General features: G+C 39.7%; 1 protein-coding gene across 1 annotated transcript in view; it reads left to right on the plus strand.

The window, feature by feature from the left end:
* The first annotated feature begins 289 nt into the window (after positions 1–289).
* The window catches only part of RNF217 (ring finger protein 217), a 133,279-nt gene continuing 109,081 nt past the window's right edge, over positions 290–24,487 (plus strand). The window contains exons 1-2 of the mRNA XM_030317105.1: positions 290–388; positions 695–2,083. Of these exons, the coding sequence (XP_030172965.1) occupies positions 290–388; positions 695–2,083 (1,488 nt within the window). The remainder of the gene's footprint in view (positions 389–694; positions 2,084–24,487) is intronic.

A 24,487-nucleotide genomic window follows, 5' to 3' on the forward strand; every position in this document is an offset into this window, starting at 1 on the left:
CGGTTATGCTAATGTAATGAACTCCTCCTGATTCCCATCAATGAGCCAGTTTATTAATTAGGCCAGGCCATTTTACTACCTTGTGCTACCTAGTCTGGAATATTTAAAGGGTTAAGAAAAAGTTCGTAAGAGAACACTGAAGAGGAGGAAAGAGGGATAATGCTTAAATCAGTTATTTGTCAGCTCTCATAAGGATTCCAGTTGGAGGAGTAGGTTAAAAGCACTTTTGGCTTCCTTGTGGGTTTCAAAGATCTTTCCGACCTCCACAGACAGAAAGCAGAGTTAGTGCATGCAGCATTTTGAACGGATAAACCCTAGCGTTATTTCTCTGAACTCCCTCTTTGGAGGATTTCGAATTGGACAGGCCCAAGAGAAACCAAAACCCCAAGTAGCCAGTGTTCTCTAGTTTCTGCTCTGAGTGTACGGTGATTCCGTAGGAAGTTCTATCTCCTGCGTAGCCCGAAGGGCAGCCTGCCTGCTTGTTGAGGCCGAGTGTGAACTCTGGCCGCGAGAGAGCATCTCGGCGCTTAGATCACACCCACTCGGGGTGTGCGTGTGAGTGAGCGCGCGGGTGCCTGCGCGTGTGTGTACGTGTGGGGAGGTGTGCGCCCGAAGGGTGGGGTGCGGGGCAGCGAGGAGGGCTCTAGGTGAAGCCGGAGCAGAGGGAGGTCGCCCGCGCTGGCCTCTCCCCCAGGGGCCGCGGCGGCTCGCTCGCGCTCCCGCTGCACCTCCCGGGGCGCGCCGCGGCGGCGCCACAGGCCCCTGGACGCTCCGACCACCGCCCTCCCGCCGCCCGTCCCTCGCCCTGAGCGGGGACCCGCGATGGCTCGATTACTCTACGTCCTCCTCCCCCATCCCCCACCCCCTTGACCCTCTCCCCTCCGGTTTTCTCTTTTTCGCCCTTCACCGCCCCTACCTTCATTATTTGCGGTTCTCTCCCCTCTCCCTTTCTCTGTTCCCTCATCTCCCCGATTCTGTCCCCGGCCGCCCCGGAGGGAGAGTAGGGAGCGGCGGAGCGGGCCGGGCTCCCTGCCTGCCGCGCCGCCCGGAGCACGGGCTCCCCGAGGGATCTCGGGGCTCCAGCCCCGGAGGAGGGACCCGGAAGCAGAAGCGGAGCCGCGAGTCGAGCCGAGCCGCTGCCCCCGCTGCCCCCGGCGGCCGGGTGGGTCCCGGCGGCTGGATGGCAGCGGCGGCGCGTGCCGCGGGCGGCGATGGGCAGGATCAGAGCACGGTGACGGCGGCGGGCCGCAGGAGGCGCGGGCCCTCCGCCGTGCGGCTCCACGGCCACCCCTACCCCCGATGCCGTCTGGTGGGCCAATCTCCTCTCCGGTCCGCGCGCCGCCTCCTCCGATCCGTATCTGATCTTTTTCCTTCTTACTCTACTCGGGCTTCTCTTACCACCACTCCCCCCTATGCCCTTTTCGTCCGGGGGGGCCCGGACGGGAGGAAGAGCCGAGCGCCGGGGCAGCCCGCGGGACTGGCACTTACCGGGCCCCTCAACCCCCAGACTTTGCAGCAGCAGCTGGAAGAGGAGGAGGAAGCAGGGGGCCGAGACGAGGGAGGGCATGAACAGCAGGACGTGCCCCTGGGCGAAGAGCCGGAGCCCAGGACCCGCGTCGGGGCCGCGGACGAACTGGTCTTGGACGTGCTGGGTCAGCGGCGCCCAATCCCCGCCAAGAGACAAGTCTTCTGCTCCGTGTTCTGCGTGGAGAACGACCTGCCCGAGGCCCCCACCGCGGAGCAGCCCTCGCCAACCGCATCTTCACCTCGGGCTCCGCCGGTGACGAACGTTCCCAGCACCCCCACCTCCTTCCCCAGCCCCCGGCTGTCCCTCCCGACGGACCCCTTGTCCCCCGACGGCGGCAGCATCGAGCTGGAGTTCTACCTGGCGCCCGAGCCATTCTCCGTGCCCAGCCTGTTGGGAGCTCCACCCTACTCTGACCTGGGTGGGGTAGGGGATCCCTATGTGCCCCTCATGGTGCTGATGTGCCGGGTGTGCCTGGAAGACAAGCCCATCAAGCCCTTGCCCTGCTGCAAGAAGGCCGTGTGCGAGGAGTGCCTCAAAGTCTACCTGAGCTCCCAGGTAACTCTACCCCCCACTCTGTCCCCTCTTGTGTTCAGGCCCCTGGTGAGGCGGTCCTCCACCAGCTCGCCAACTCCGGGTTCACAGGAAGAGGTGATGAGACAATTCTACCAACGACCTCTGTCAGTTTCTCACATCTCAGTTGTTGTGGGTGTAATTATTATTGAAGTGTGTTTGACCTCACCGCTAACTTGACTGGAATTTAACTCTGCAGGAGCTTCATGCTTTAAGTTGGCAACCGTGGAGGGAACAGGCTACAGTGAATTGTCCTCTGCTTATTTCTTTTACTAAATTGCAAGCCAGAGCTCGCTCAAAAAGGAGGACAACGAAAGTGCCTCATAGGCCTAGTATCCCCGAAACTAACAAATAGTGGGCACAAAACACTGTAAGTATGTATTAAGTTGGTGAAGAGAAGCGTTGGAATTGTTGGAATTAGTATTTCAGGTCCATGATGCCTGAATTTTAAATTGTGCTCCATTTATGTATTCCAGAAAAGTTTTATTTATTTTTTCATTCATTTATTCATTCATTCATTCATTCATTCATTCATTTATTCATTCCTTGGCCCATGCCCACTTAGCATTTTTCTTATTCCACAGTAAAGTTGAAGTACTTTTCCTCACTGAAGTTTTATGCCAGCACAGTACTTTATTTCTTTAAGAGGGAACAAAACAGACCAAAACAAAGGAAAGCGAGGCTAAGAGGCTTAACAAAACAAGCAGTGGTGAAACTTTCTTCCTCGGCTCCTTATTTGAAAGCTTGTTTTTTTTCTTGGAAAGCTTAAGCGTGCAATAGACCAGCTTTCCTTCACTGATGGTGAATGAGTTCTTCCAGTAGTTTTCAAGCTGTTATGTTTCTGCCAGTGTTTTGCACAATCTGGAATGCCCTTTGATCCCATGTCTGATTGTCCTAGGCCTATTCGTCTTTCAAAACCCTTGGCTGTTCAGGTGCCAACTCTTTTTGGGAAGCCTTTCCTCACCTTCCGGGCCGCTGCTTATATACTTTCAAAATACTTCTGTGTGCCTTGCAGGCACTGAAGTTCCTTATGTGTCTGTTTGTTTTGCCAGACTGTATGGGCAATGTCTTGTAGTCCTTGTGTTTGATAGTTTTATGCTGAGTCCCTTTCCAGTAATAGTGTTTAATAACATTGGCTGAAGTGAACTGAACAGGATTCCACACAGTGTGGTTCCTGTGTGTTTTGTGGCTAATCCATGCTGGTGTCTAGACTGAAAGTGTGTACTGTGCCCAACCGAAAAATGCAAAGGGAAACTTAAACAGAATGGAATGTTACACAAACAGTAAGTTAGCCAAGATGGTTGAGATTATCCAAACGCCTGCAAGAGACTGATGTCTCTTTTATGCTGTATCCACAAACAGATACTTAAAACAGGAGGAATGTCTGCTCTCATGTGGTAGTTTCTATGACATCATCGGCAAACAGATATTGGTGCCATCCATGTGCAGATCCCTGTGGTGGGATTCAGACATTCCCCAAATATGGGCCCTGCTCCAAGGGAGTCACTGTGAGAGCAGATGTGTATGCAAGAGCAATACACGGTAGCATATAATGAGATGTAAACAGAGTAACAATACCAGGTATACTTAAAGGCTGGATACAGATGCTGTGGGTTTAGAAGTTCAAGGAGGGTAGCTGGTGTGGGTTGAGGTATTCTGCATTAGTTTGATTTTCTTAAGGTGGGCCCTTTTCCCAAAGCGCATATATGTGTGTGTATATATATATATATATGTATATATATATGTGTATATATATATATCTATCTCCATAAGTTTGTTGTAGGCAGTCAATATTTTGATCTGTAATGGAGAAGAGAAGGAATGGGGAGTGGAAGGGTGGCAGGGTGAGTGCAGTGTCATTATAATACACAAACACTAGAAACTTCTCTCAAGTGACATAGTATCTGAAACTTGTTTGCAGTAATTATGGGTGTTATGTATGTCCCTGATTTTCTTCCAAAGTATTGGACAGAACTTTCAGTAAAGAAAAGCCTACTTTATTTAAAATATTAAACAGGAAAAATGAGTCCCGCAGGCCAGGCAAGCTTCTACGCCAGGGCTTTTGCATTTGTTGTTCCTTTTGCCTGGAATAGCCCCCTAGATACCATTCCCTTTGCTTGCCTACTCCTCTCACTCCTCTCTTTCAGATCTGTATGCAAATGCCATCCAAATGGCCTTCACTGATCACTCTTTTTCAAGTTTAGCCTCACCCCACTCTCTTATGCTTATGTAATTTGTTTCCACGAAGACAGGAATTGTCCCATGATGTGTTCACTGCTGTGTCTTTAGCACCTAGAATGCTGTTGGACATATGGTAGAGGCTCAGCTACTAGTTACCAAATTTTTGAAGAGCTGAGTGACCAAGAGAGGATGAGATTACCCCCAGTAACCATTGCCAGAAAGTGGTATTCTACTTGCGTGCTAAATTCTACTGTGAGCTTCAAGTTAAAGGCAAAAGACAAAGTCTTAAAGCAGACAAAAATAACAGGTTTACTAAGTTTGCTATGAAAGTTAGAATTAAAGATTTTTTAGATGAACTTTTAGCTTCTATGCAAATGGAATTTTTTACCAATTGGATAAAAATACATACAGGCTTGTGGTTGTAATATTTCTGGTCTGTGTTAATTCTAAGGTCACTTCTATTCAAAGGGTCTATGTTTCCATGTCACTTAACCTCTCTATGCCTTAATTTACTCATCAATGAAATAGAATTGCAGACCGTGACCTGTAATGACATGCCAGTTCTGAAGCAAAACCAAATCAAACTGCAGAGTTATTTTGTTGCCTTACTGAGCTAGATCAAAAGGGCACACTGAGTGCTTTCTTTCTCATTTTATAAGCTTTCATGGGTTTGACAGACTAAAATCTGTTAAACCCGAATTTGCAGGGCTCTTAAGACCTTTTAAAATAAAATGATGCATTTGAAATAAAAAGTTATTAGTGATATTTTTCACTTGTTTTTGAGTTTGTGTCAAATAGTGCATTATTTGACATCACATAAGAAAATAAAGGTGATTTTCTATTAAGCATTTTATACACACATTAAAAATACATACTAAATGTGAGTTGGAATATTGCCTGGTTAAATTAATGTTCTTCTAAAAAGGGAGGATGAGTTCTTTGAAAGAAGGTATGAACTTGGAAGGTGGGAACAAGGATTTTTAGATGGTAAGTCTTATTTCCATTAATGCCCTGGACTGCATGTGTAATGAAGGCTGATGAGTAGCTGTGGTCATTGTTTCAGTACAGAGAAAGCAGATTAGGCCATGACTTAAATACCTGCATACTGTGCTTTCTAAATAATAGTTTTATTTCTTGAAACATAATATTCTTCTCCAGTCATCACCATGACTGGGGCTGCGGGGAGCCCCTCTTAGTGGAATGACTTTACAGTTCAGTGTGTACCACCCAATTTTCAATTGCCATGGTGAAGGGTTGAACTGATAAATTATAATCTTTGCCACTGCATAGGTGTTGGCTTAAGGGCTGTAGAACACATGACAGATACAGTGGAAGTTACACTAGTGTATGTTGCCTGGGTCCATAAGTCGTTGATACGTACATTTTAGAAGCATTTCCCAGTGACCTATGTATGCATGTCTGACCATGGCTAAAGCACACAGTCCGGGGATGTCTGCAGGTCACTGAGTCATTGTAAATGTTAACCTCCTCAGCTGGTTTGGCCTCTACCACATCTTCCTAGGAGGCAAGATTGTTGCCTTCTTTTGTTTCAGAGAACGATATTGCACTTATTTCAGAAATCCTCCGTTGATATCTTTCCTTCATGGTTTTGGTTTCAGACAGTAAAATTTATTATAATATGAAGTGTTACTATTTAGCACTTTAGATAAAGAGAACACTGGGTATGCTAAGGACTGTCTAAAGGTAACAGCTGTTGTGGCTTTCATCACTCTGCTTCAAAGAGCTCCCAACTGGCAGGTGCATGTGAGTTGGAATGTACACACCTGTCAGATGAGTATTAATAGAGACAAGCAACATATTTCTTCTACAGATTGTGAACAAAGCAGCTGTTAGATGATGATGTCTTAAAATGACAGTCTACTATAGTCACCCTAGAATCGGTGACCTAAGGGTGACATCTTATGTATCCTATTATTAAACTCTGAGTCATGCAGACTTGTATGGGTACAAGTGTAACCTACTTTTTTCCTTTAAATCTTAAACCAACCTGTGTATTTTTAGAAGCTAATGTGTTCAATGTGGAGTTTGAACACAGCCATCTTCGCACAGGTGAATTTTTGGATCCTGTCATGCCAGGTGTGATTTTGATAGTCCTGAAAATGTGAAGAATAATGAGACTGGGATACATTTCATTTCTCTACAGGTTTGAAAAGTGAGAGTGAAGGAATATGTAAACTTATTATTTTGTGCCCAGAATTTGCATGTGTGTGCTCACACGTGTATTTGAAGGGTGGGATAACATTTGCTTTCACACCTTACTGACTCATGCCCTTATTTCTCTCTTCTGCCTCTTTAATAGTATGTCTCTAATAATTTCTTCATATCTCCTTCATAATCTCTTTTTTCTTTTACCTTTCAAAATCTGATTTTAACGGACATTTGATTTCTGCGGACGAAATACCCTGTTGAGGGCTGAGGTCTGAACCAGCAGAACCTCGTCCGTGTGTTGCCTGGGTGTTTCCCTTCCATCTCTTCCAGCTGTCTAGAGATGAGGCTACGAAGAAAAACCCGGCATTGTGCTCCACTGCCTAAGAGATCTCAAATAACGTGACAAGTAGTACTACTTATCCAAGGCGTCAATTGTAACCTTTAGAGTGGTGATTTTCTTTCCTTCTAGAGCAGAGCTCAGGTTTTATACTGGAAGGCTCTTCCTTACTCCCTTTTTTTTTTTTTTTAATGTTTATTTATTTTTGAGGGAGAGAGAGAGAGAGAGAGAGAGAGAGTGCAAGCAGGGGAGGGCAGAGAGAGGGGGGAGCCACAGAATCCAAAGCAGGCTCCAGGCTCTGAGCTATCAGCACAGACCCCAATGTGGGACTTGAACCCTGAGATCATGACCTGAGCCGAAGTCGGATGCTTAACTGACTGAGCCACCCAGACGTCCCTGGCTCTTCCTTACTCCTGATGTGAGAGAGAGAGAAAGAAGAGCCTTAGAACTTAAACTCCCAGCTTTTTGTTAAGAGATTGTAATGGGCACTGTAGACAGACACCTGAGTGGTAGTTTCTTATAATTAATGTATTCATTTATTACTGTATCATTTACGCATTTAACAAACATCTATTTGGGTACCTGTAGGCCAAGTACCATGAGATACTCTATAAATGTATTAAATCCCCTCAAGGAGCCATCTCAGAGCCTTGTGTACAGTATTTTTTCTCAGCTTTATCTAGGGATATAAATAAGCTTTTAAGTTGCCGGTCAACTGTGGATCTCTTTCTCTTCTTACTTTTTGGGAGGATTTTGTTTTATTTTCATTTTTATTTTATCTTATTTTTATTTTAGAGAGAGAGCATGAATGGGGGTGGGGGCAAAGGGAGAGAGGGAGAATCCCAAGCAGGCTCCATGCTCAGCACAGAGCCTGACACAGGGCTTGATCCCACAGCCCTGTGATCATGACCTGAGCTGAAGTCGAGTCCATACTCCACTGACTGAGCCATCCGGGTGCCCTTGGAAGGATTTTATTAAACCACTTCTGGAGTACCAGCTTACCATTTAGTAAACACGTTACAATTCCACCTGTTGTGTTTAATCCAGAGTAGTAAATCCATCCATTATGTATTTCTTAACACACATATTTCTCAGAGCTCTAATTATTGGAAATAGAATATTATTAAATATCTTACTCCTTTCAAAATATTTATTACCTTTACTTAAAAGAAAATATGCTTTTGCTAAGTTTGTTTTGGATTATTCTTTACGATATGGCAAATATTTAAAGTTATAAAATTTCAAAAATTTGTTTATTTTGTTCATATTCACTTTGTCAGAAGAGTTTCATATGATCAACTAAATGAACCTTCCCAAATCAAATTGTGTCTTAAAATAAGAAATTCAGTGCCTATAGAAAAATAATTTCTGAAGTACGCCATGCTCTTTCAACTTTCTCAGTATTATTTGTGCCATCAATTTTGGGGTAATTACACTTGTATGGTTAAGTTTCCACAAATAATAAGAGCAACCATTTATTGAACATCTATATTTTAAGCACTTCTTACATATTTTATTATTGAATTTTAATTCATTTGTATATTAAATACCTATTACATGCCAGTCACTATTGTAGATGTTGGGGATTCAGAGAACTAAAGTAGATAAAATCCCTCCTTCATGGAATTTATATCCTAAGCCAGAGGGGATAGGCTATAAGATAAATAATTAGTATCATTTAGTATATTAGGGGATAATAAAGGCTATGAAGAAAGAGACAAGACAAGGGTGATAATAGTGAGGAGGAGGTCGTTCGTATATTTACAATCGAGGGGGGTAGTTGTCAGGGAGGGTTTTTCAAGGTGATCATTGAGTAGAGATCTTCATACAGCAATAAGGGAATAAACCATGAGGATATTTAAGGAAATAATAAGTATAAAGTTCCAGAGACGAGTACTTGCTTGGGGTGTTCCAGGACGGTGAAGGGATCCATGTGGCTGAAGCATAAGGAGTGAGATGGGGAGCGATAAGAAGAAAACAGCGGGAATGAGAAAGCTGGTTGGAGAGGGCTTTAGGACCATAGAGAATTTGCATTTCCTCTGAGTGAGATAGGAGGCTGTAAGAAGATTTTGAGATAACCAGATATAACTTAACTTTAAAAGAGATTTATTGTGGCTCTTTGTGGAGAATGTTATACTATAGGAATCAAGAATGCAAATTAAAAGATCAGAAGACTATGGCAGTAGTCCAGAGGAGAGATGGTGTAGTGCAGACAAGGGTCGTAAAGGTGAATGTGAGTTGAGCTGGTTGAATTTTGAATATATCGTGAAAATGGAGCTGACAGAATTTGCTGATGATGGAGTGTGGGATGAGAGAAAAAGAACCAAAGATGACTTAGGTTTTGAGCCCAAGCAATGAGAAGAATGAGGTTGCCATTTAATAAGATGAGGAATAGTGTAGGAGGACTAGGTGTAGGGAGAATCAGGAGTTCGTGCTAAGTTTGAAAAGCTGTTTAGACATTCATGAAAGGGTGTTGAGTAGGCAGCTGGCGTCTGGCATTCAGAAGAGAGATACGAACAAAAGATGTACATTTGAACATTCTGGACATGTAGATGGTATTTAAAGCCATGAGACTAGATGGGGCCATCTGGGGAGTGATAGTAGATAGAGAAGGACAGTGTCTAGGCACACCAATGTTTACTAATATGGGACCTGGGACATGTGAAGGAACCAGGAAGGATCTAAAATGGAGTGGGCCAGTTAAGCAAGAAGAAAACCAAGGTGGAATGGTTACCCAGAAGCAAACCAAGATGGTATTTTATTTTATTTTATTTTATTTTTTAATGTTTATTTATTTTTGAGAGAGAGAGAGAGAGAGAGACAGAGTGTGATGGGGAGGAGCAGAGAGAGGGAGACACAGAATCTGAAGCAGGCTCCAGGCTCTGAGCTGTCAGCACAGAGCCCCACTCGGGGCTCGAACTCATGAACTGTGAGATCGTGACCTGAGCTGAAGTCGGACGCTTAACCGACTGAGCCACCCAGGCGTCTAGTGTTTTAAAAAGGAAGGAATAATCATCTTTGTCTAGTGCTTCTGATAGTTTCAGCAGGATGAGGGTTGAAATTGACCATCAATTTCCTAACAAGGAGGTCTTTTGCAACCATTAATAGTACTGTTTCATTGGCACTGGTGAGGTTGGCTCTCTGATCAGAGTGGGTTTGAGAAAATAGGAACAGCTCCATTTCTGTGCTTCAGGTAGCAGAATGTTATATGATGAAACTGAAGGTTAGAGAGAGAAAATAACTCACTTTAAATCGCATAGCTGAGAAATGGCACAAGTGGGATTTAAGTTCATGTCCATTTGGCTCTAAAATCCATAGCCTTTTTGCATTGTTTACATTTATTATTTTATTTGTAAGCTAAATATATTTGTTTTATTTTTCCTTTAAATTTATATTTGTATTGTACAAAATCACAAGCCTTCTAGTCCAAGAAGGAGAAGGAGCTCAATTTCATGTTCTGAGGAAGTGGAGGACACTTGCCCAGGTGCAGAGATAGTTTTCTGCCAAACCCAGGCTCATCTCCATGTAAGAAAATCAAGAGAAATTGAGTTCAGAAAAGCTATAATTCAAGTTGCTATCAAGTTTTAATGGCAACATACTTGCCTGTTTCCTTCCTAACTCTCTGGCCATTCATTTTGTTCACCATTTGTGCTTTCTCTTGTGTTACCATCTCTTAATGTTGGTGTCTGCCTGATCCATATCTAACCCCTCTGTTCTCACTATGGTATTAGTAATATGTATTAATGGGACCAGCTCATCTACTCCTATGGTTTCAAGTAACACCGATGTGCTCTGGAACTTCCAAATCTCTTTCTCTAGCCGGGATCACTCTTCTCACTTTCAGTACCATATAGCCATCTTTTTCCTGTACCTTTCCACTTGTATGTCCCACCCACCCACAGCCACTTTAAACTTCTCACAACTAAATCTCCTTTTCCTCATCATCCTTTCCACACTGCTGAAGTCTTGCTCCTTCTTTGGGGTTCCCCATTTCCATTAGTTGTACCCAGGTGAGAAACTAGGGAGTCATCATTGAGTGCTTGCTCTCCCTCACCTCTCTCACCTAATTAATCACCAAGTCCTCTCAATTCTACCTCCTAAAAATATTGTTATCCTTTTCCCTACTGTTCTCTATTTCTCCTGACATTTCTCTGCTGACGGCTCTACTTTCTGTCCTGGATTCTAACAACAGCTTCCTACTTGGTCCCAGTGCTCCAATCTTGACTGTTTCCAATCTGTTCTCCACACTATAGCCAGAGGGTTTTTTATAAGATGCTCAACTGGCCTTGGTACTCCCCTTCTTAGCCTTTCAGTGTCTGCCTCTTGCTTTTAGAATAGAATCTAAACAAAGTTTACATGGGATCTAACTCCTATTAACCCCTCCCCCTTAAGCCTACACCCATATTAAGCTTCTTTTTGTTCCTTGAACACTCTGTGACTCTCAGTTATGAGCCTTTACTTTTAGTAACCTGAGGTTCTGTCTTAGATCCACTTTTTTCCTTATTCCCCCAATTCTGTTGGCCTTTCACACTTACTGATTCTTCTAGTCTCAACTTAGACATCTCTTCCATTGGGAATTTTTCTGGACTCTCTATACCTGCATTACTTACGGTAAGATTGTTACTTCATGGTATTTAAATTGCCCATTTCCTGGGACACCTGGGTAGTTCAGTCAGTTAAGCGTTCAACTCTTGACTTTGGCTCAGGTCATGATCTCATGGTGAGTTTAAGCCCAGCATTGGGCTCTATGCTAACAGAACCTGCTTGGGATTCTCCCTCCCTTCCTGTCTCTCTTTTTGTCCCTCTCTCGCTTTTTGTCTCTCTCTCTCAAAATAAATAAACTTAAAGAAAAACTAGTCCTCATCTTTTTTTTTTAAATTTTTTTTCAACGTTTTTTATTTATTTTTGGGACAGAGAGAGACAGAGCATGAACGGGGGAGGGGCAGAGAGAGAGGGAGACACAGAATCGGAAACAGGCTCCAGGCTCCGAGCCATCAGCCCAGAGCCTGACGCGGGGCTCGAACTCACGGACCGCGAGATCGTGACCTGGCTAAAGTCGGACGCTTAACTGACTGCACCACCCAGGTGCCCCTAGTCCTCATCTTTAGATGGACTTAAAATTTAAAAATCTTTAAAAAATTGCTCATTTCCTGCTCTTTGCTTCCTTTAGACTGTAAAGCTTGATGCATGTAGAGACCATCTTTTTTTGCTGATTAATTTCTTAGCTCTTGGCATGTGGGAAGCATGAAATGAATATTTGTGGAGTGGACTTATTTATTTACTCCATAAATAATACACTAGAGGCTGGTGTTGCCAATACATGAAGTATTGCAGTAGATAGCGAAAATGATATTTTAAAATGAAAATCTCAACATTTCATTATCTTGCTTAAAAACCTTTAAGACCTTCCCATTACTCTCCATAAAGATCCCAGTTCGTGACACCTCTGCTAAGGCTCTGTTCTGCTCATCAGTGCCTTCTCCCTTCCAGCTCTCCTCTCTCCTTCCCTTGTGAGTGAATTTCTCCTCATCCTCAGAGCTTAGCCTTTATCAAGTCTCCAGACTGAATCAGTGCTTTTCGAGTCCTTTTCCCTCTGCCACCATTCTGTTTTTATTCCCCTTTGGAATTATATGTGGAAGCGATGATGTGAAGTTTGATTAATTTACTGCCCCCACTATTCTTTAAGCTGCTTTTACAACTAGCACTTAGGATGGAGCCCAGAATAGAGTAGGTGCTCAATAAATATTTGTTAAAAGTTTGAGTGAGTGGTTGAAAGTAACTTATAATACGTTTAGGTTGGCAGAAAAATAAGGTAAATATTTGAACCTAAATTTTTGATATCTTATTCCATGGTATATTTAAATTTTGAGTGCAGTGGAATGCTGTGGCCTGACTCTTTATCCTGACATCCCATCTATCACAAAGGTCCTTCTTTAATTATAAAAACCTATTCCGGTTACTATGTCTCCTGCTTAACAAATTCCTCCTGAACCTAGGGGCTTCAGACAACAATTTTGTTTTGATTATGACATATGGGTCAGAAATTTGGGAAGGGCTCAGCTGGTCAGTTCACATTTGGGCTCTCTCATGTGGTTCACATGAGTTGTACTTTCAGTTCACTCACGTGGCTAGCAGCTGACCCTGGCCATTGTCAGGGAGCCCAGCCGGGACTGGATGCCAGGAGTGCCTCCACGTGGCTTTGTCAGCCTGGTAGTCTCAGGGCGGCAGGCTTCTCACGTGGAGCCTGGCATCCCCTGAAGCCAGCCTCAAGTGAGCCAGGTGGAGGCTACGTGATCTTTTCTGCACTAACTCTGTAAGTCACTCCGTGTCACTTGGCAAGGCAGTCACAAGTCTGCCCAGCTTCAAGAGGAAAGGACATAGACCCCCCCCATTTTTCTTGTGCAAGTGTCAAAGAATTTGGGGCCACGTTTGTGAACCACCACACTGCTTCAGACCAAAATAAAAGATGTTGTTAATTTAGGTAGTAAATCTTTTAAACCTGAATTTTAATATTTTTAACTTCATGTCTTATCAATCATTTCATTAAATATTTCCAACCCCTATCATTATACTGATTAATACATTTTGGTGTTGTGTTTTCATGTTTTATTCTTGACTAATTTAATAATAAAGCTTTACTTAGTTTTAAGCAAAACTTACATAGAAGCCATTCTCTTTTAAAATTAAAGATTTTAGATAATTCCATTGTAATGGAAATATCTTAATATCAGGATCAGCTTATAGTTATTCTGATTATTAACCCCAGTTAAAATTATTCTATATAATGTAATTTCCTTTCCATTATAAAAATTTTAGCTTCAGTAATGGTTAAATTATTATTTAAAAAGTTAAGTATCTTTATGTGTAAAAATAGTTAATATAACATTTTTTATAGATCAGGCATGTCCTATACAGAAATAATATTATTTCTAATAATACTTTAGGATTAACCATCCTAGTTAATCTTTGTTAAATTGGCCCACCGTTAGGTATTTATTGTTTATGGTATTCTAGTTTGGGTGATTTTATTATTTGATTAACGTCGTCTAAATTTCCAGTAACATATATATTTTTCTCAGAAACCTCTTCCAGATTAAGGATCTGTGTACCCTGAAACAGAAGGGGCCTTATAGTTTTTATGATGTGTTTTTTTTTTTTTTTTTTTTTTTTTTTTTTTTCCCTCTCCTCCCTCTGGCTCAGGTAACTAAATTCTGGGCTTATTCATTCATGTGAATGACTAATCCCTTTTTAAATCTTCCTAAGCTATTTTCCTCAGTCATATTCTCTACTGTAAGATTCAGAGGCTAATTATAGACTACCTAGCAAATTACTTCCCTTTTTGTGGTGTTGATTCTTGCCTTATTTCCTCACATGATTATTGGCCATGCTCAGTGCTCCTGAAGCTCATTAGCTCTGAGTTGTATATGGCAAGTTAAATCACCACAGCCCCTTCCTCTGGTTACCCAACAATTTAAAACAGCAGGTAAAATAAAACAATTGCTCATAATATTTCACCAGCATTTTTTTTCCCTTTGACAATACTATTTTTTTCTGATGTTCCTAGTTTGGTTCATTAGTTTATGTCTTAAGTAGAGCTTTAGGATCAAATCAGAAGTGATTTCGATAAGGCCTGCTCTTGGTGCACTCTTTTTTTGTAAACATCTGGCCTTAGTGACGAAAGTGAATTTCTTCACATAGTTCTGTAGACAGTAGGTTTTGTTTTGTTTTGTTTTTAATTCTCTTGCCAAAGATGCCCATGGTGGGAAATGACAGGTGAAATCCCAAGAGTTCTCATTTAATCCTACTTTTAACTTCAGTGTTTTCTTTTCTTATGTTACCATTTTTCCTCCTCATGGTTGTGAAAATGCACTTTGAAAAGAATAGGCTTCTAAAAATAAAAAAAAAAATTCTGTGTCAAATATGTTAGTGCCTTATGTTAAAACTGCACATGCACGTGTGTGTGTGTGTGTGTGTGAGTGTGAAGGTCTCAAGATTGTTTATTGATACATCATAAAAGGATTGTTTACTGATTTTGATTTGCAAAAATCTAAGTATAGTCATTGACAAGTAAATTAATGTATTTCAAGTGTAGTTTGAATCAACCAAAATAGGTATCCCTTGGGTTTACCTTTTTTGTTGTTAATTTTTAATGTCATTTTGTGAGTCATTGAGGCTTCATTCTTAAGATGAAGGGAGAGCTTAGAAGGAATGTTTGGGAAAAAACACTTGAAAAAATAGTAATTTTTCCCAATATATATTTTTTAAGATTTCAGGATTTTTGAAAAATACTGTTCTGGTATGTTTTTTTCTTTCTATCTTTTTTTTTTTAATTTTTAAAAATGTTTTTATTTATTTGAGAGAGAGACAGAGACAGAGAGACAGCATGAGTGGGGGAGGGGCAGAGAGAGAGAGAGAGAGAGAGAGAGAGAGAGAAAGGGAGACACAGAGTCTGAAGCAGGCTCCAGGCTCTGAAAGGTCAGCACAAACCAGTGAGCTGTGAACCGTGAGATCATAACCTGAGCTGAAGTCTGATGCTTAACCTACTGAGGCCCCCCCGGTATGTTTTTTCTTTGAACAGTATAGCTACAAACTTTTAAAACTTGGAAAGAGGGGTGCCTCGGTGGCTCAGTTGGTTGAGCATTGGACTTTGGCTCAGGTCATGATCTCATGCTTCATGGGTTCGATCCCTACCTCGGACTTTACGATGAGAGCAGGGAGCCTTCTTGAGATTCTCTGTTTCCCTGCCTCTTTCTCTGCCCCTGCACCCGCTCCCAAAAATGAATAAACATTAAAAATTTTTTAAAATAAGTAATAAAAACTTGGAAACAGTTTTGCTTTTCCATTTTGCTTAAAAATCATCCAAATGAATTTTTAAGAGTTTTTAACCCATTTGTTAAAAAATTTATCATTTTCTGATTTGTTGCAGGAATAGTTAATTGCCATTAGGGATGATGGAAATCTATTAGGTGAATTTCAGCACCATCCTTTGTATAATTGGTAGATGAGATTCAAAAATAAGTATAATGATTTAGTTAAGTACATGCAACTATGCATTTTTTTCCTCTCTGTGTCTATGCGAAGTGCTTTTTCATTTATGATACTCATTAAAACAATGTGTCAAAATAAATTGAACATAGACCTTAGAGCACCACCAGTATTACCAAATGCTGAATGAAGATCTTTGAAAATAAGGAACAGTTCTAACATATTGCTTTCGTGATTATTAATATTTTTGTTAGTTATAAGAGATGTTTTGTATCATTTAATAAAATAAAATTAAGATGCTAAAAAACTCATTAGAACTTTCAGATTATTTTGTTTAAATATCCTTTTGGCTTGTTATAATCTAGATGAATTGGATAGCACCCTGTTGGTTTGCTGAGGGTGCTAATGAGGCCGAAACCAAGCAGTCAGAACCCTCACAGGCTGGTTAATGACATGCTGATCTGCCATAAACCACCTTTAACTCTGCACAGTCATGTCACAAAGTGTCTGCTTCTGAACATAAGACTGTAGCTGAGACAAGACGGAAGAATTACTGTTAATCTCATCACCACTTCTGGAAAAATAATTGAATCACATGTTCCAATAGATAATCAGTGAGTTACAGAGATGTTTCCAGAGAGAAGTCTTTTCCACTGGTCAAGAGTGTATTTCACTGCAGTCAGGCTATAAAGATCTGTTCTCTAGCATTCAGTGGGTTTAAAAGAATCAAAGTGGAGGGCAAGCTAGAGTACTTTTACTCTATTAAAAATATTTACAGAGCACAGAATTATTTGCTTAGCACTATGCTAATCATTATGAGAAGTAACAATGTATCACCGTAGAGTAGTCTGTGATCTATCCTTGTGTCAAGTTTAGAAATTCAGTAGGTGAAAAATAAGCTCTCAGGAAAAGATTAGGGAATGTTTATGATTAAATTATGTGATGCTGATTGTTGACTTCAGTGGTTCTATGAAGAGAAGCTGTGTTTATGGGAATAGAAAAAGTTTAAACTTGGCTATTGTTTAAAAAATAGTTTTTGATGGATGTATTGGGAGAGGAGAAGGAGGGTAGAGGTAGAGCATCTCTCCAAGTAAGGTGGAGTCAGCAAGCACACATATACACTCAGAAACACACTTGTAGAAATAGGGTGTGCAGGCCGTCATGACTAGAGAGAGAAGCTCAGATGGATTGTATGGCAAATAAAGTGGAGAGGTGAGATCTGAGTCATGAGAATAAAGACCTCAGCACAGACTTGAGCACCGTAGGCAGAGAGTCCTGGTGTCCTTATGCTAAGGCATACTGTGTTTCAAGAATAGGGAGCCAAGAGAAGCTGGGTTGGAGGTGGCTCACAGAGGTAGATGCAGGCTAGATCATGTAGCTTTGTGTTGCCTTGCTTTGGAATTGATATATCATTCCAACTGTGATGGGAACTCACTGGACCATTTGGTAGAACTGTAAAGTGACAATTAATGCTTTAAAAACATGCTGGCTTCTATGTGGAGAATGAATTGTGTTTGAAGGTGCGGGATGGCCAAGAAGAGCAGTGGGAGGTGGATTGGGAGGCAGTTGCAATAGTGCAGAGCAAAGACACCAGTGGTTTGGACAAATGTGCAAACACTGGAGATGGTTGTCTCCTGTCCTATCACTTTTCGGAGTTTGCCTTTACAGGGTTTGAGAATGCATTGCTTTGGCACAACAAGATGTCATGCCAGTCCTTGTAGCCTTTCAGTTCAGAAGCCCTGAGTTGTACAACTCCATTCAGCAGCTACAGTCTTCATCTTTCAAGCAGTATAGGATTAACCTCTGTTCAACTTGATTCCTTCTCCAATTTACCTGTCTGGGGTGCATTTTTTTCATTTAGTTGGTTGCTTTTAATTGTTTGTTCCAAAGACACCATGTAAACAGTCTCTGATCAAAAAATACAAAAGTGGAGTGCATGGGTGGCTCAGTCAGTTAAGTGTCCAACTCTTGATCTCAGCTCAGGTCTTGATCTCATGAGTTCAGGCTTCATGTTGGGCTCCACAATGGGCGTGGATATATGTATCTTTTGAATAGGTGTCCAAAGTTGTTATTTTACTGAATGTTAGAATCAACTTATCAAGGAAATTGATTTATCCCCTGCTGATTTTTTGCACTTTGCTGTTGTTAATCTTTCATTAGTTTATGCTCAACAGTTTGTTTTCATCATTATTGAAGACAATTAGGAACTCATACCCCACCTTCCCACAGATTACAGAGGTCTTACTGGTCAACCTTCAGTGGTAAGAGGAAGTTAAGAGAATTCTTCCGTATTTCCACTTAGTTCTTGCCTGTACTTTTCAAAATTGTTTTGAGTGACTGTCATGTGCTTCTTCAGTCAATTCCCATCTTATTACGCATCCTCATTTCTTCTAATTCTTGTTTTTCTAACAGTGTTCTCTTTTGGTGTCAGTTGCACTTCCTCTACCTTTAATGGGAAAGGCCCTGGGGTCAGGGCTTAACCATGCAGTGGCGGTTTTATTTTGATTGTGGCTGTCCTTTCCTTTGTTTTTAGCAAGAGTACACTGAGAAAGCAACTACTTAAACAAAGATTTGCTCTGTTGATTTTATGCTGAGTAACTGACTTTCCCCTCTGGCTCATACTTTTCATTTGTTTATTTCAGAGCATCCTGAAGTGTTTCCTCTAATGACACTCTATTATTGATCATAAAACCAGGAGTATTTCAGTTGAAGTAATAAAATGTCGATGTGATTTTATTTTAAAATCTATGAGAAAACCTCAAGTATTTGTCTTTAAAAAAGATTTGATTTGTTTCATATACAGGTTGCCTAAGGTAGTTTAGAAGACTATAAACTCTATACATTTTTTTTAAAAAAGAGCAGATGAGTTAGAAGTTGTTTCTTCTTCTTTTCTCCTTTTCCTTCTCCTTCTTTTTTTAATGAGAGAAAGAGAAAGTGTAAGCCAGGAGAGGGGCAGAGGGGTAGAGAGAAGAGAGAGAGAGAGAGAGGGAGAATCTTAAACAGGTTCCATGCTCAGCGCAGAGCCCAAGGCACCAACTGAGCCTCCCAAGAGCCCCTAAACCCTATACATTTGTATCATGATGAGTTTGTCAGTTGTTTTTCTGTATAACTCTTACCACTAGAAAAAGTAATTTACGAAACAGTAGTCTTTACTAAATTTAAAATATTTTCAAATTAGGGTGAATAGTCATACTGAGTGGTGTCTAGGAGTGCTTTAATGTTTATAAAACAATTTGAGAAAAAGTAATTTAAAAACTGGACTTTATATTTCATGTTTAGAATATTCAGTAAGTTTATAATGCCTTATTTCAATTCTTTACAAAGAATTTAACTATTCCTCCACCCTGTATTAATCTGCCTTTCAAGAGTCCACTCATTTCAAAGTAAATAGTGTTTTTCTTCTGTAAGTATGAATGAGATTTAATTTTTGGATTTCAACACTAACTGTTTTCTCAGAAGTACTTATTTTATTGAAGGATAGAAGCTAGTTCATAAGGTAATACACATTTTTTCAATGTTTACTCTATACATACTTTAATATTTTCTGTAGCAAAAATGTGGTTGATACCTATTTTATGGAAAAAATCCCATAGTCTAAATTCCACCCTCAACCACCCCAAAAAAGTACTCCTGCATTGTATTTTGTATAAATAATACATTTATATAATAGTTTATAGCCAATGCCAGGGCACCTGGCTGGCTCAGTTAGAGGAGTGTGTGACTCTTGATCTTGGGCTTGTGAGTCTGAGCCCCATGTTGTGCGCAGAGATCACTTAAAAATAAAATCTTTAATAAAAATAATTTATAACCATTGCCATCTTGTAGACAGTTTACCATTAATAATATATTTACATATGATTCTATAGTAGATCCTGAAAACAAACAATTGTTTTACTTATGTACCTACACCCAAAAGCCTTATAAATATTTCCATATGATATGCAAACGCTTGTTTCCCAAGTTACCTTGACTACATCAGTAATCTATTTATACAGAAAAAAATGTCATGAATTGATGACATTATGGTATGTGGAAGTAATTTACTCAGATTCTAATGACAAGAATGGAAATGGGTTTGCATTACTCAATGTTATTTTTGAATAAGACTGAAGAACTGTGAAGGGAAACCATTCATCTTTCCTTGGCTAGCAGGTGCTGTCAGTGAGAACAGGGAAGAAATGATGGAACTATTTAGTGGAAGTTCCACTTTTTAGTGTACTTCGTTTTCAAGGGGAAAAAATGCTTTCAATATATTTCCTGTTCACCACTTCCTCGATCCTCCCTACATAGGAGTTCTTTACTTGGTAGTCTTACCAGTTCATAGATTGTCTTCAGAATGGATGTAAATGCCCTAAAATCTTATGCAAAATCCTTTCTCTTGTGAGGAGCTTCGTAACATTTATTGAGTTTTCATTCCACTGCCCAAAAAAGGTTAAGAGCCAGTAACTTTGGAAAGTTTTTATGCCTTGGGAGCTAGAAACAGGCCAGTTTTGGTGACTATTTGCTTTTCATGATAAACAAGGTATTGGGCTAGAGCTCTGAATAGTTTATTTAGTATAGAGAAAAAGGCACAAAACTTAGAAGATTGAGGTAGCAGATAAAATATGGCCAGGATGAATGTAAATCTGGAGCCTGAATAGTGGTTTAGTGGACTTACATCCTACCTTCTCAGTGCTGGAAAGGACCTTGGACATCATCAAATTCAAGACAGACATCAGTGTATCAAATGTGATTCTTTCCAATCACATGTTTATGGGAACAGAGATGACTGGTAAAAAATAGCAATACTGGTCATTCTAGTCCGTTGTTCATGATCACCCTCACTTTGTAAGGGGGGAAGTGCATAATAGTGATCTTCCATCCCTAGTAAAATTAATTCATTAATTTCCTACAGTGCTTTGTGGACCTGTTTCAAATGTAGTGCTTACTTATTGGACCAGTAGAAAGAGGCTTGGAGTTACAAGATTTGAGTTTCAGTTTTTGTCATGTAATAACCATATAACCTTTGGAAAAGGCATTTAATGGGTTGGTGTATGCACAATGTGTTAATATTATGAAGCTAGTGTGAGTTTCATAAAGACAGACTTGCAGACTACAAAGCAAGAGAAAGGATATTGTAGTTCCATTTTTCTCATTCATACTAGTTTTTAAATCCTAAAAAAAAAATGTTAAATAAAATTTGCCAAATGCATTTTTAGAAGCCACTCTCTGGGGCACCTGGGTGGCTCAGTCGGTTAAACCTCCGACTTGAGCTCAGGTCATGATCTTGTGGTTCCTGAGTTCGAGCCCTGTGCCAGGCTCTGTGCTGACAGCTCAGAGCCTGGAGCCTGCTTTGGATTCTGTATCTCCCTCTCTCTCTGCCCTTCTCCTGCTTGCACTCTGTCTCTCTCTCTCTCTCAAAAATAAATAAACATTTAAAACAATTTTTAAAAGCCACTCTTACATCACAATCAAGGAGAATTTATCTTAGGAATGCTGACATGCTTTATTTAACGTCAACAAATCTATTTCATATTATTTATCATATTAATAGATTGAAGGAGAGAAACCGTATAATGATTTTAATAGGTGAAGAAATAGCATTCATTCAAATAAAGAAATAACATGTTTCTTACGCTTTTAAGGGTATATCAAAAACTTATACTAAATATCAAACTCAGTGGTGAAACCTTAGAAGCATTTCCACTAAATTAGAAAAAGGCAATGATTCTCACTACCACTGTTACTGTTTAGCTTTATTGTGGTTACCCTAGCCAATGCAATATGAGAAAGATAGACGTACAGTTTGGAAAAAAAGAGAATAAATAGTTTTTATTTTAGAGGTAAGATTACCTAAGTAGAATATTCAAGAGAATCCAGAAATAAACTATTAGAACCAGAAAGAGAATTTTATAGATTCACTAGCTATAGGAACAGCTCACAGAAATCTTGGTATATTATTCATCAGCCAGAACCAATGAGAAACAGAATTACATTCAAACAGATTCCTAGAAGTAAATCTAAAGACATACATGATCTTTACACAGAAAATATTAATCATCGAAGGAAATAAAAGAAGATCTAAATTAATGGAGAGATTATGTCCCATTGAGTGGGAAGATGAAATGTCATGAAGATGTCAATTTTCCTGATTAACCTACACATTTAATGTATATCAACAGATTTATGTGTTGAAACTAAAGGTCTGGGATTAGCAAAGAGATTTTGAATAAGTAGGAAGGGAAAATTTGTCCTCTTGAATATTAAGATATTTTAAAAATAATTGATACTGTAGTATATTTATAGATATACACAAAAAAAAATCAGTGGAATAGAAAAAAGACCTAAGAATGAGACCCAGTTGTTAATGGGGACTTGGGACATAATGGAGATTGCCACATAAATCAATGAGGATAGAGTGGACATTTCAATAAGTGTGCAAGGATGATTGGCTTTCCATGTAAAAATTAAATAAGATTATTTCAATATAGGGAGAAATGAAGCCCAGATATATTAAAGGACTCTGTATAGTCAAAATTTAAATCTATTAGTAGGATAGATTTTCAGATGTCTTTGTAACCTTGGTGTATAAGATTTCTTAGGCAGCGCCAAGAAATACAACTCGAAAGGAAAATGGCAGATTTCATCTTGGTGAAAAATCTCTGAAGGGAGAAAATAATACTTTCAAATAAGGTATAGAAGAATTCACATCTTGGGAAAATAGTTTTAGAATATATATGTCATAAAGGATTATTATCCTTCATATATAAAAACTTCTTCAAATCAATGAGGAAAAGATAAATCATTCAATGGAAAAATGGAAAGTTTAATAAATGGCCAATAGCATATACAAAAAAGTTCATACTCATTATTAGGACATATTATGATTCATGCAAGTGAGAAACACAAGTTAACAACAAAATGAAATAATATTTCACACTTAAGAGTGGCAAGATTAAAAAGTCTGATGTGGGGCACATCTGGGTGGTTAAGCTTACCACTTTCAGTTTCGGCTCGCGTCATGACCTCACGGTTCATGAGTTCAGGCCCTGCATCAAGCTCTGTGTGCACAGTGTCTAGCTTGCTTGGGATTCTCTCTCTCTCACTCTCTCTCTCTCACTTTCTCTCTTCTCTCTCTTTCTCTCTCTCTCTCTTTGTGCCTCCTCTGTTGCTCTCTGTCTCTTTCAAAATAAATAAATAAACTTAAAAATTTTTTTTAAAACGTCTGATGCAAACCAAGTACTGGTTAGAATATGGAGAAAAGGGGATGTTCAGGCACTGCTGGTTCCTAGAAAAATTTCTGCACATGTGTGAGAGATACGTAGAAGGCTATGTACTGCAACATTATATGTAATAGGGAAAATTGGAAATGAATTTCCATCATTAGGAAAATGGATGAGTGAACCTTGATATATTTGTAAAGTAAAAGATTCAACTGGACTTCAAATTAATTAACTAAATCTATCTATATCTATATCTGTATATAAACAGAAGTGTGTATATATTATACATATATATACATATACATATACATATATATACATATACATATATACATATATATACATATATACATATACATATGTATATATGTATACGTGTATATATATGTATATATGTGCGTGTGTATATATATATATATATATATATATAGAAAGTATACTGTTAAGTAAAAAATAACTTTCAGAATTTAAACAGTTTCAAGGCAGTGCAATTTTAAAACATACAGTTTTCAAAGATATGTTGTTAGCATAGCATAAGAAATAAAAGCATAAACCAGATTTATAACAGTGTCTAAGTCTAGGGAAGAAGAGAGAGACAATAAGGAATTATATTTTTATCTGTAATGTTTTTTATATGAAAAATAGGAAGCCGAATGATAAAATGTTAATATTTGCTAATCATGAGTGTTGTGAGCATGTATATGTTACATTAATCTAACTTTTTAGTATGTATTTGATTTTTAGAAAATATTTTTATTTTTTTAACTTCATGTTAAACACACTTATAGTGATGGGGCCCACTTATGGTGCCCTTATAGAATCGGGTATAATGAAGGCTACATTCTTCACATCCGTTGTGACAGATAATCTAGATTTATTTTGTAAGTAAACTAGCATTTTTTTTACTAGATATCACACTTCTACAAAGAGCAGTGTAGCATACCACAATAGAGATGGTTGGGCCTAAATTCACCCTCTTAGATCTGTGGCCCTACCAGAGTAAACCTCTGTATTAGCCAAAGCTCTAGGGATCTTTCTGGTGGAAGGTATGGATGATAGTCCATAATTATTAATCATGGTTTGTTTTTGAGAGAGAGAGACTGCATGCAAGTGAGCTGGGGGAAGAGCAGAGGAGAGGGGAGAGAGAATCCCAAGCTGGCTCTGCATTGATGCAGGGCTTGATTCCATGAACTGATGATCAAGACCTGAGATCCCAAGATCCCAAGATCCCAAGAACTGAGATCATGACTTGAGCTGAAATCAAGAGTCAGACGCTTAACTGACTGAGCCACCCAGGTGCCTCCATCATGTTCTTAATGAAGACCGTACCTATAGCTCTTCTCTGCCTTTCTTTCATTTTCTTGAAAAATAAACTCTAGATGGGTTACTAAGTTAGAAATGATCATCTCCATTAAAGGAGAAAGTTCAAATTGTATCTTTCGATGTCCCATCCAGGTGCAACTATACCAGGTTGGTATTCTTGACCTTTATTTCTATTTACAAAACCAAAGATCA

Source organism: Lynx canadensis, chromosome B2 (assembly GCF_007474595.2).
Source record: "Lynx canadensis isolate LIC74 chromosome B2, mLynCan4.pri.v2, whole genome shotgun sequence".
NCBI classification, from domain to species: domain Eukaryota; kingdom Metazoa; phylum Chordata; class Mammalia; order Carnivora; family Felidae; genus Lynx; species Lynx canadensis.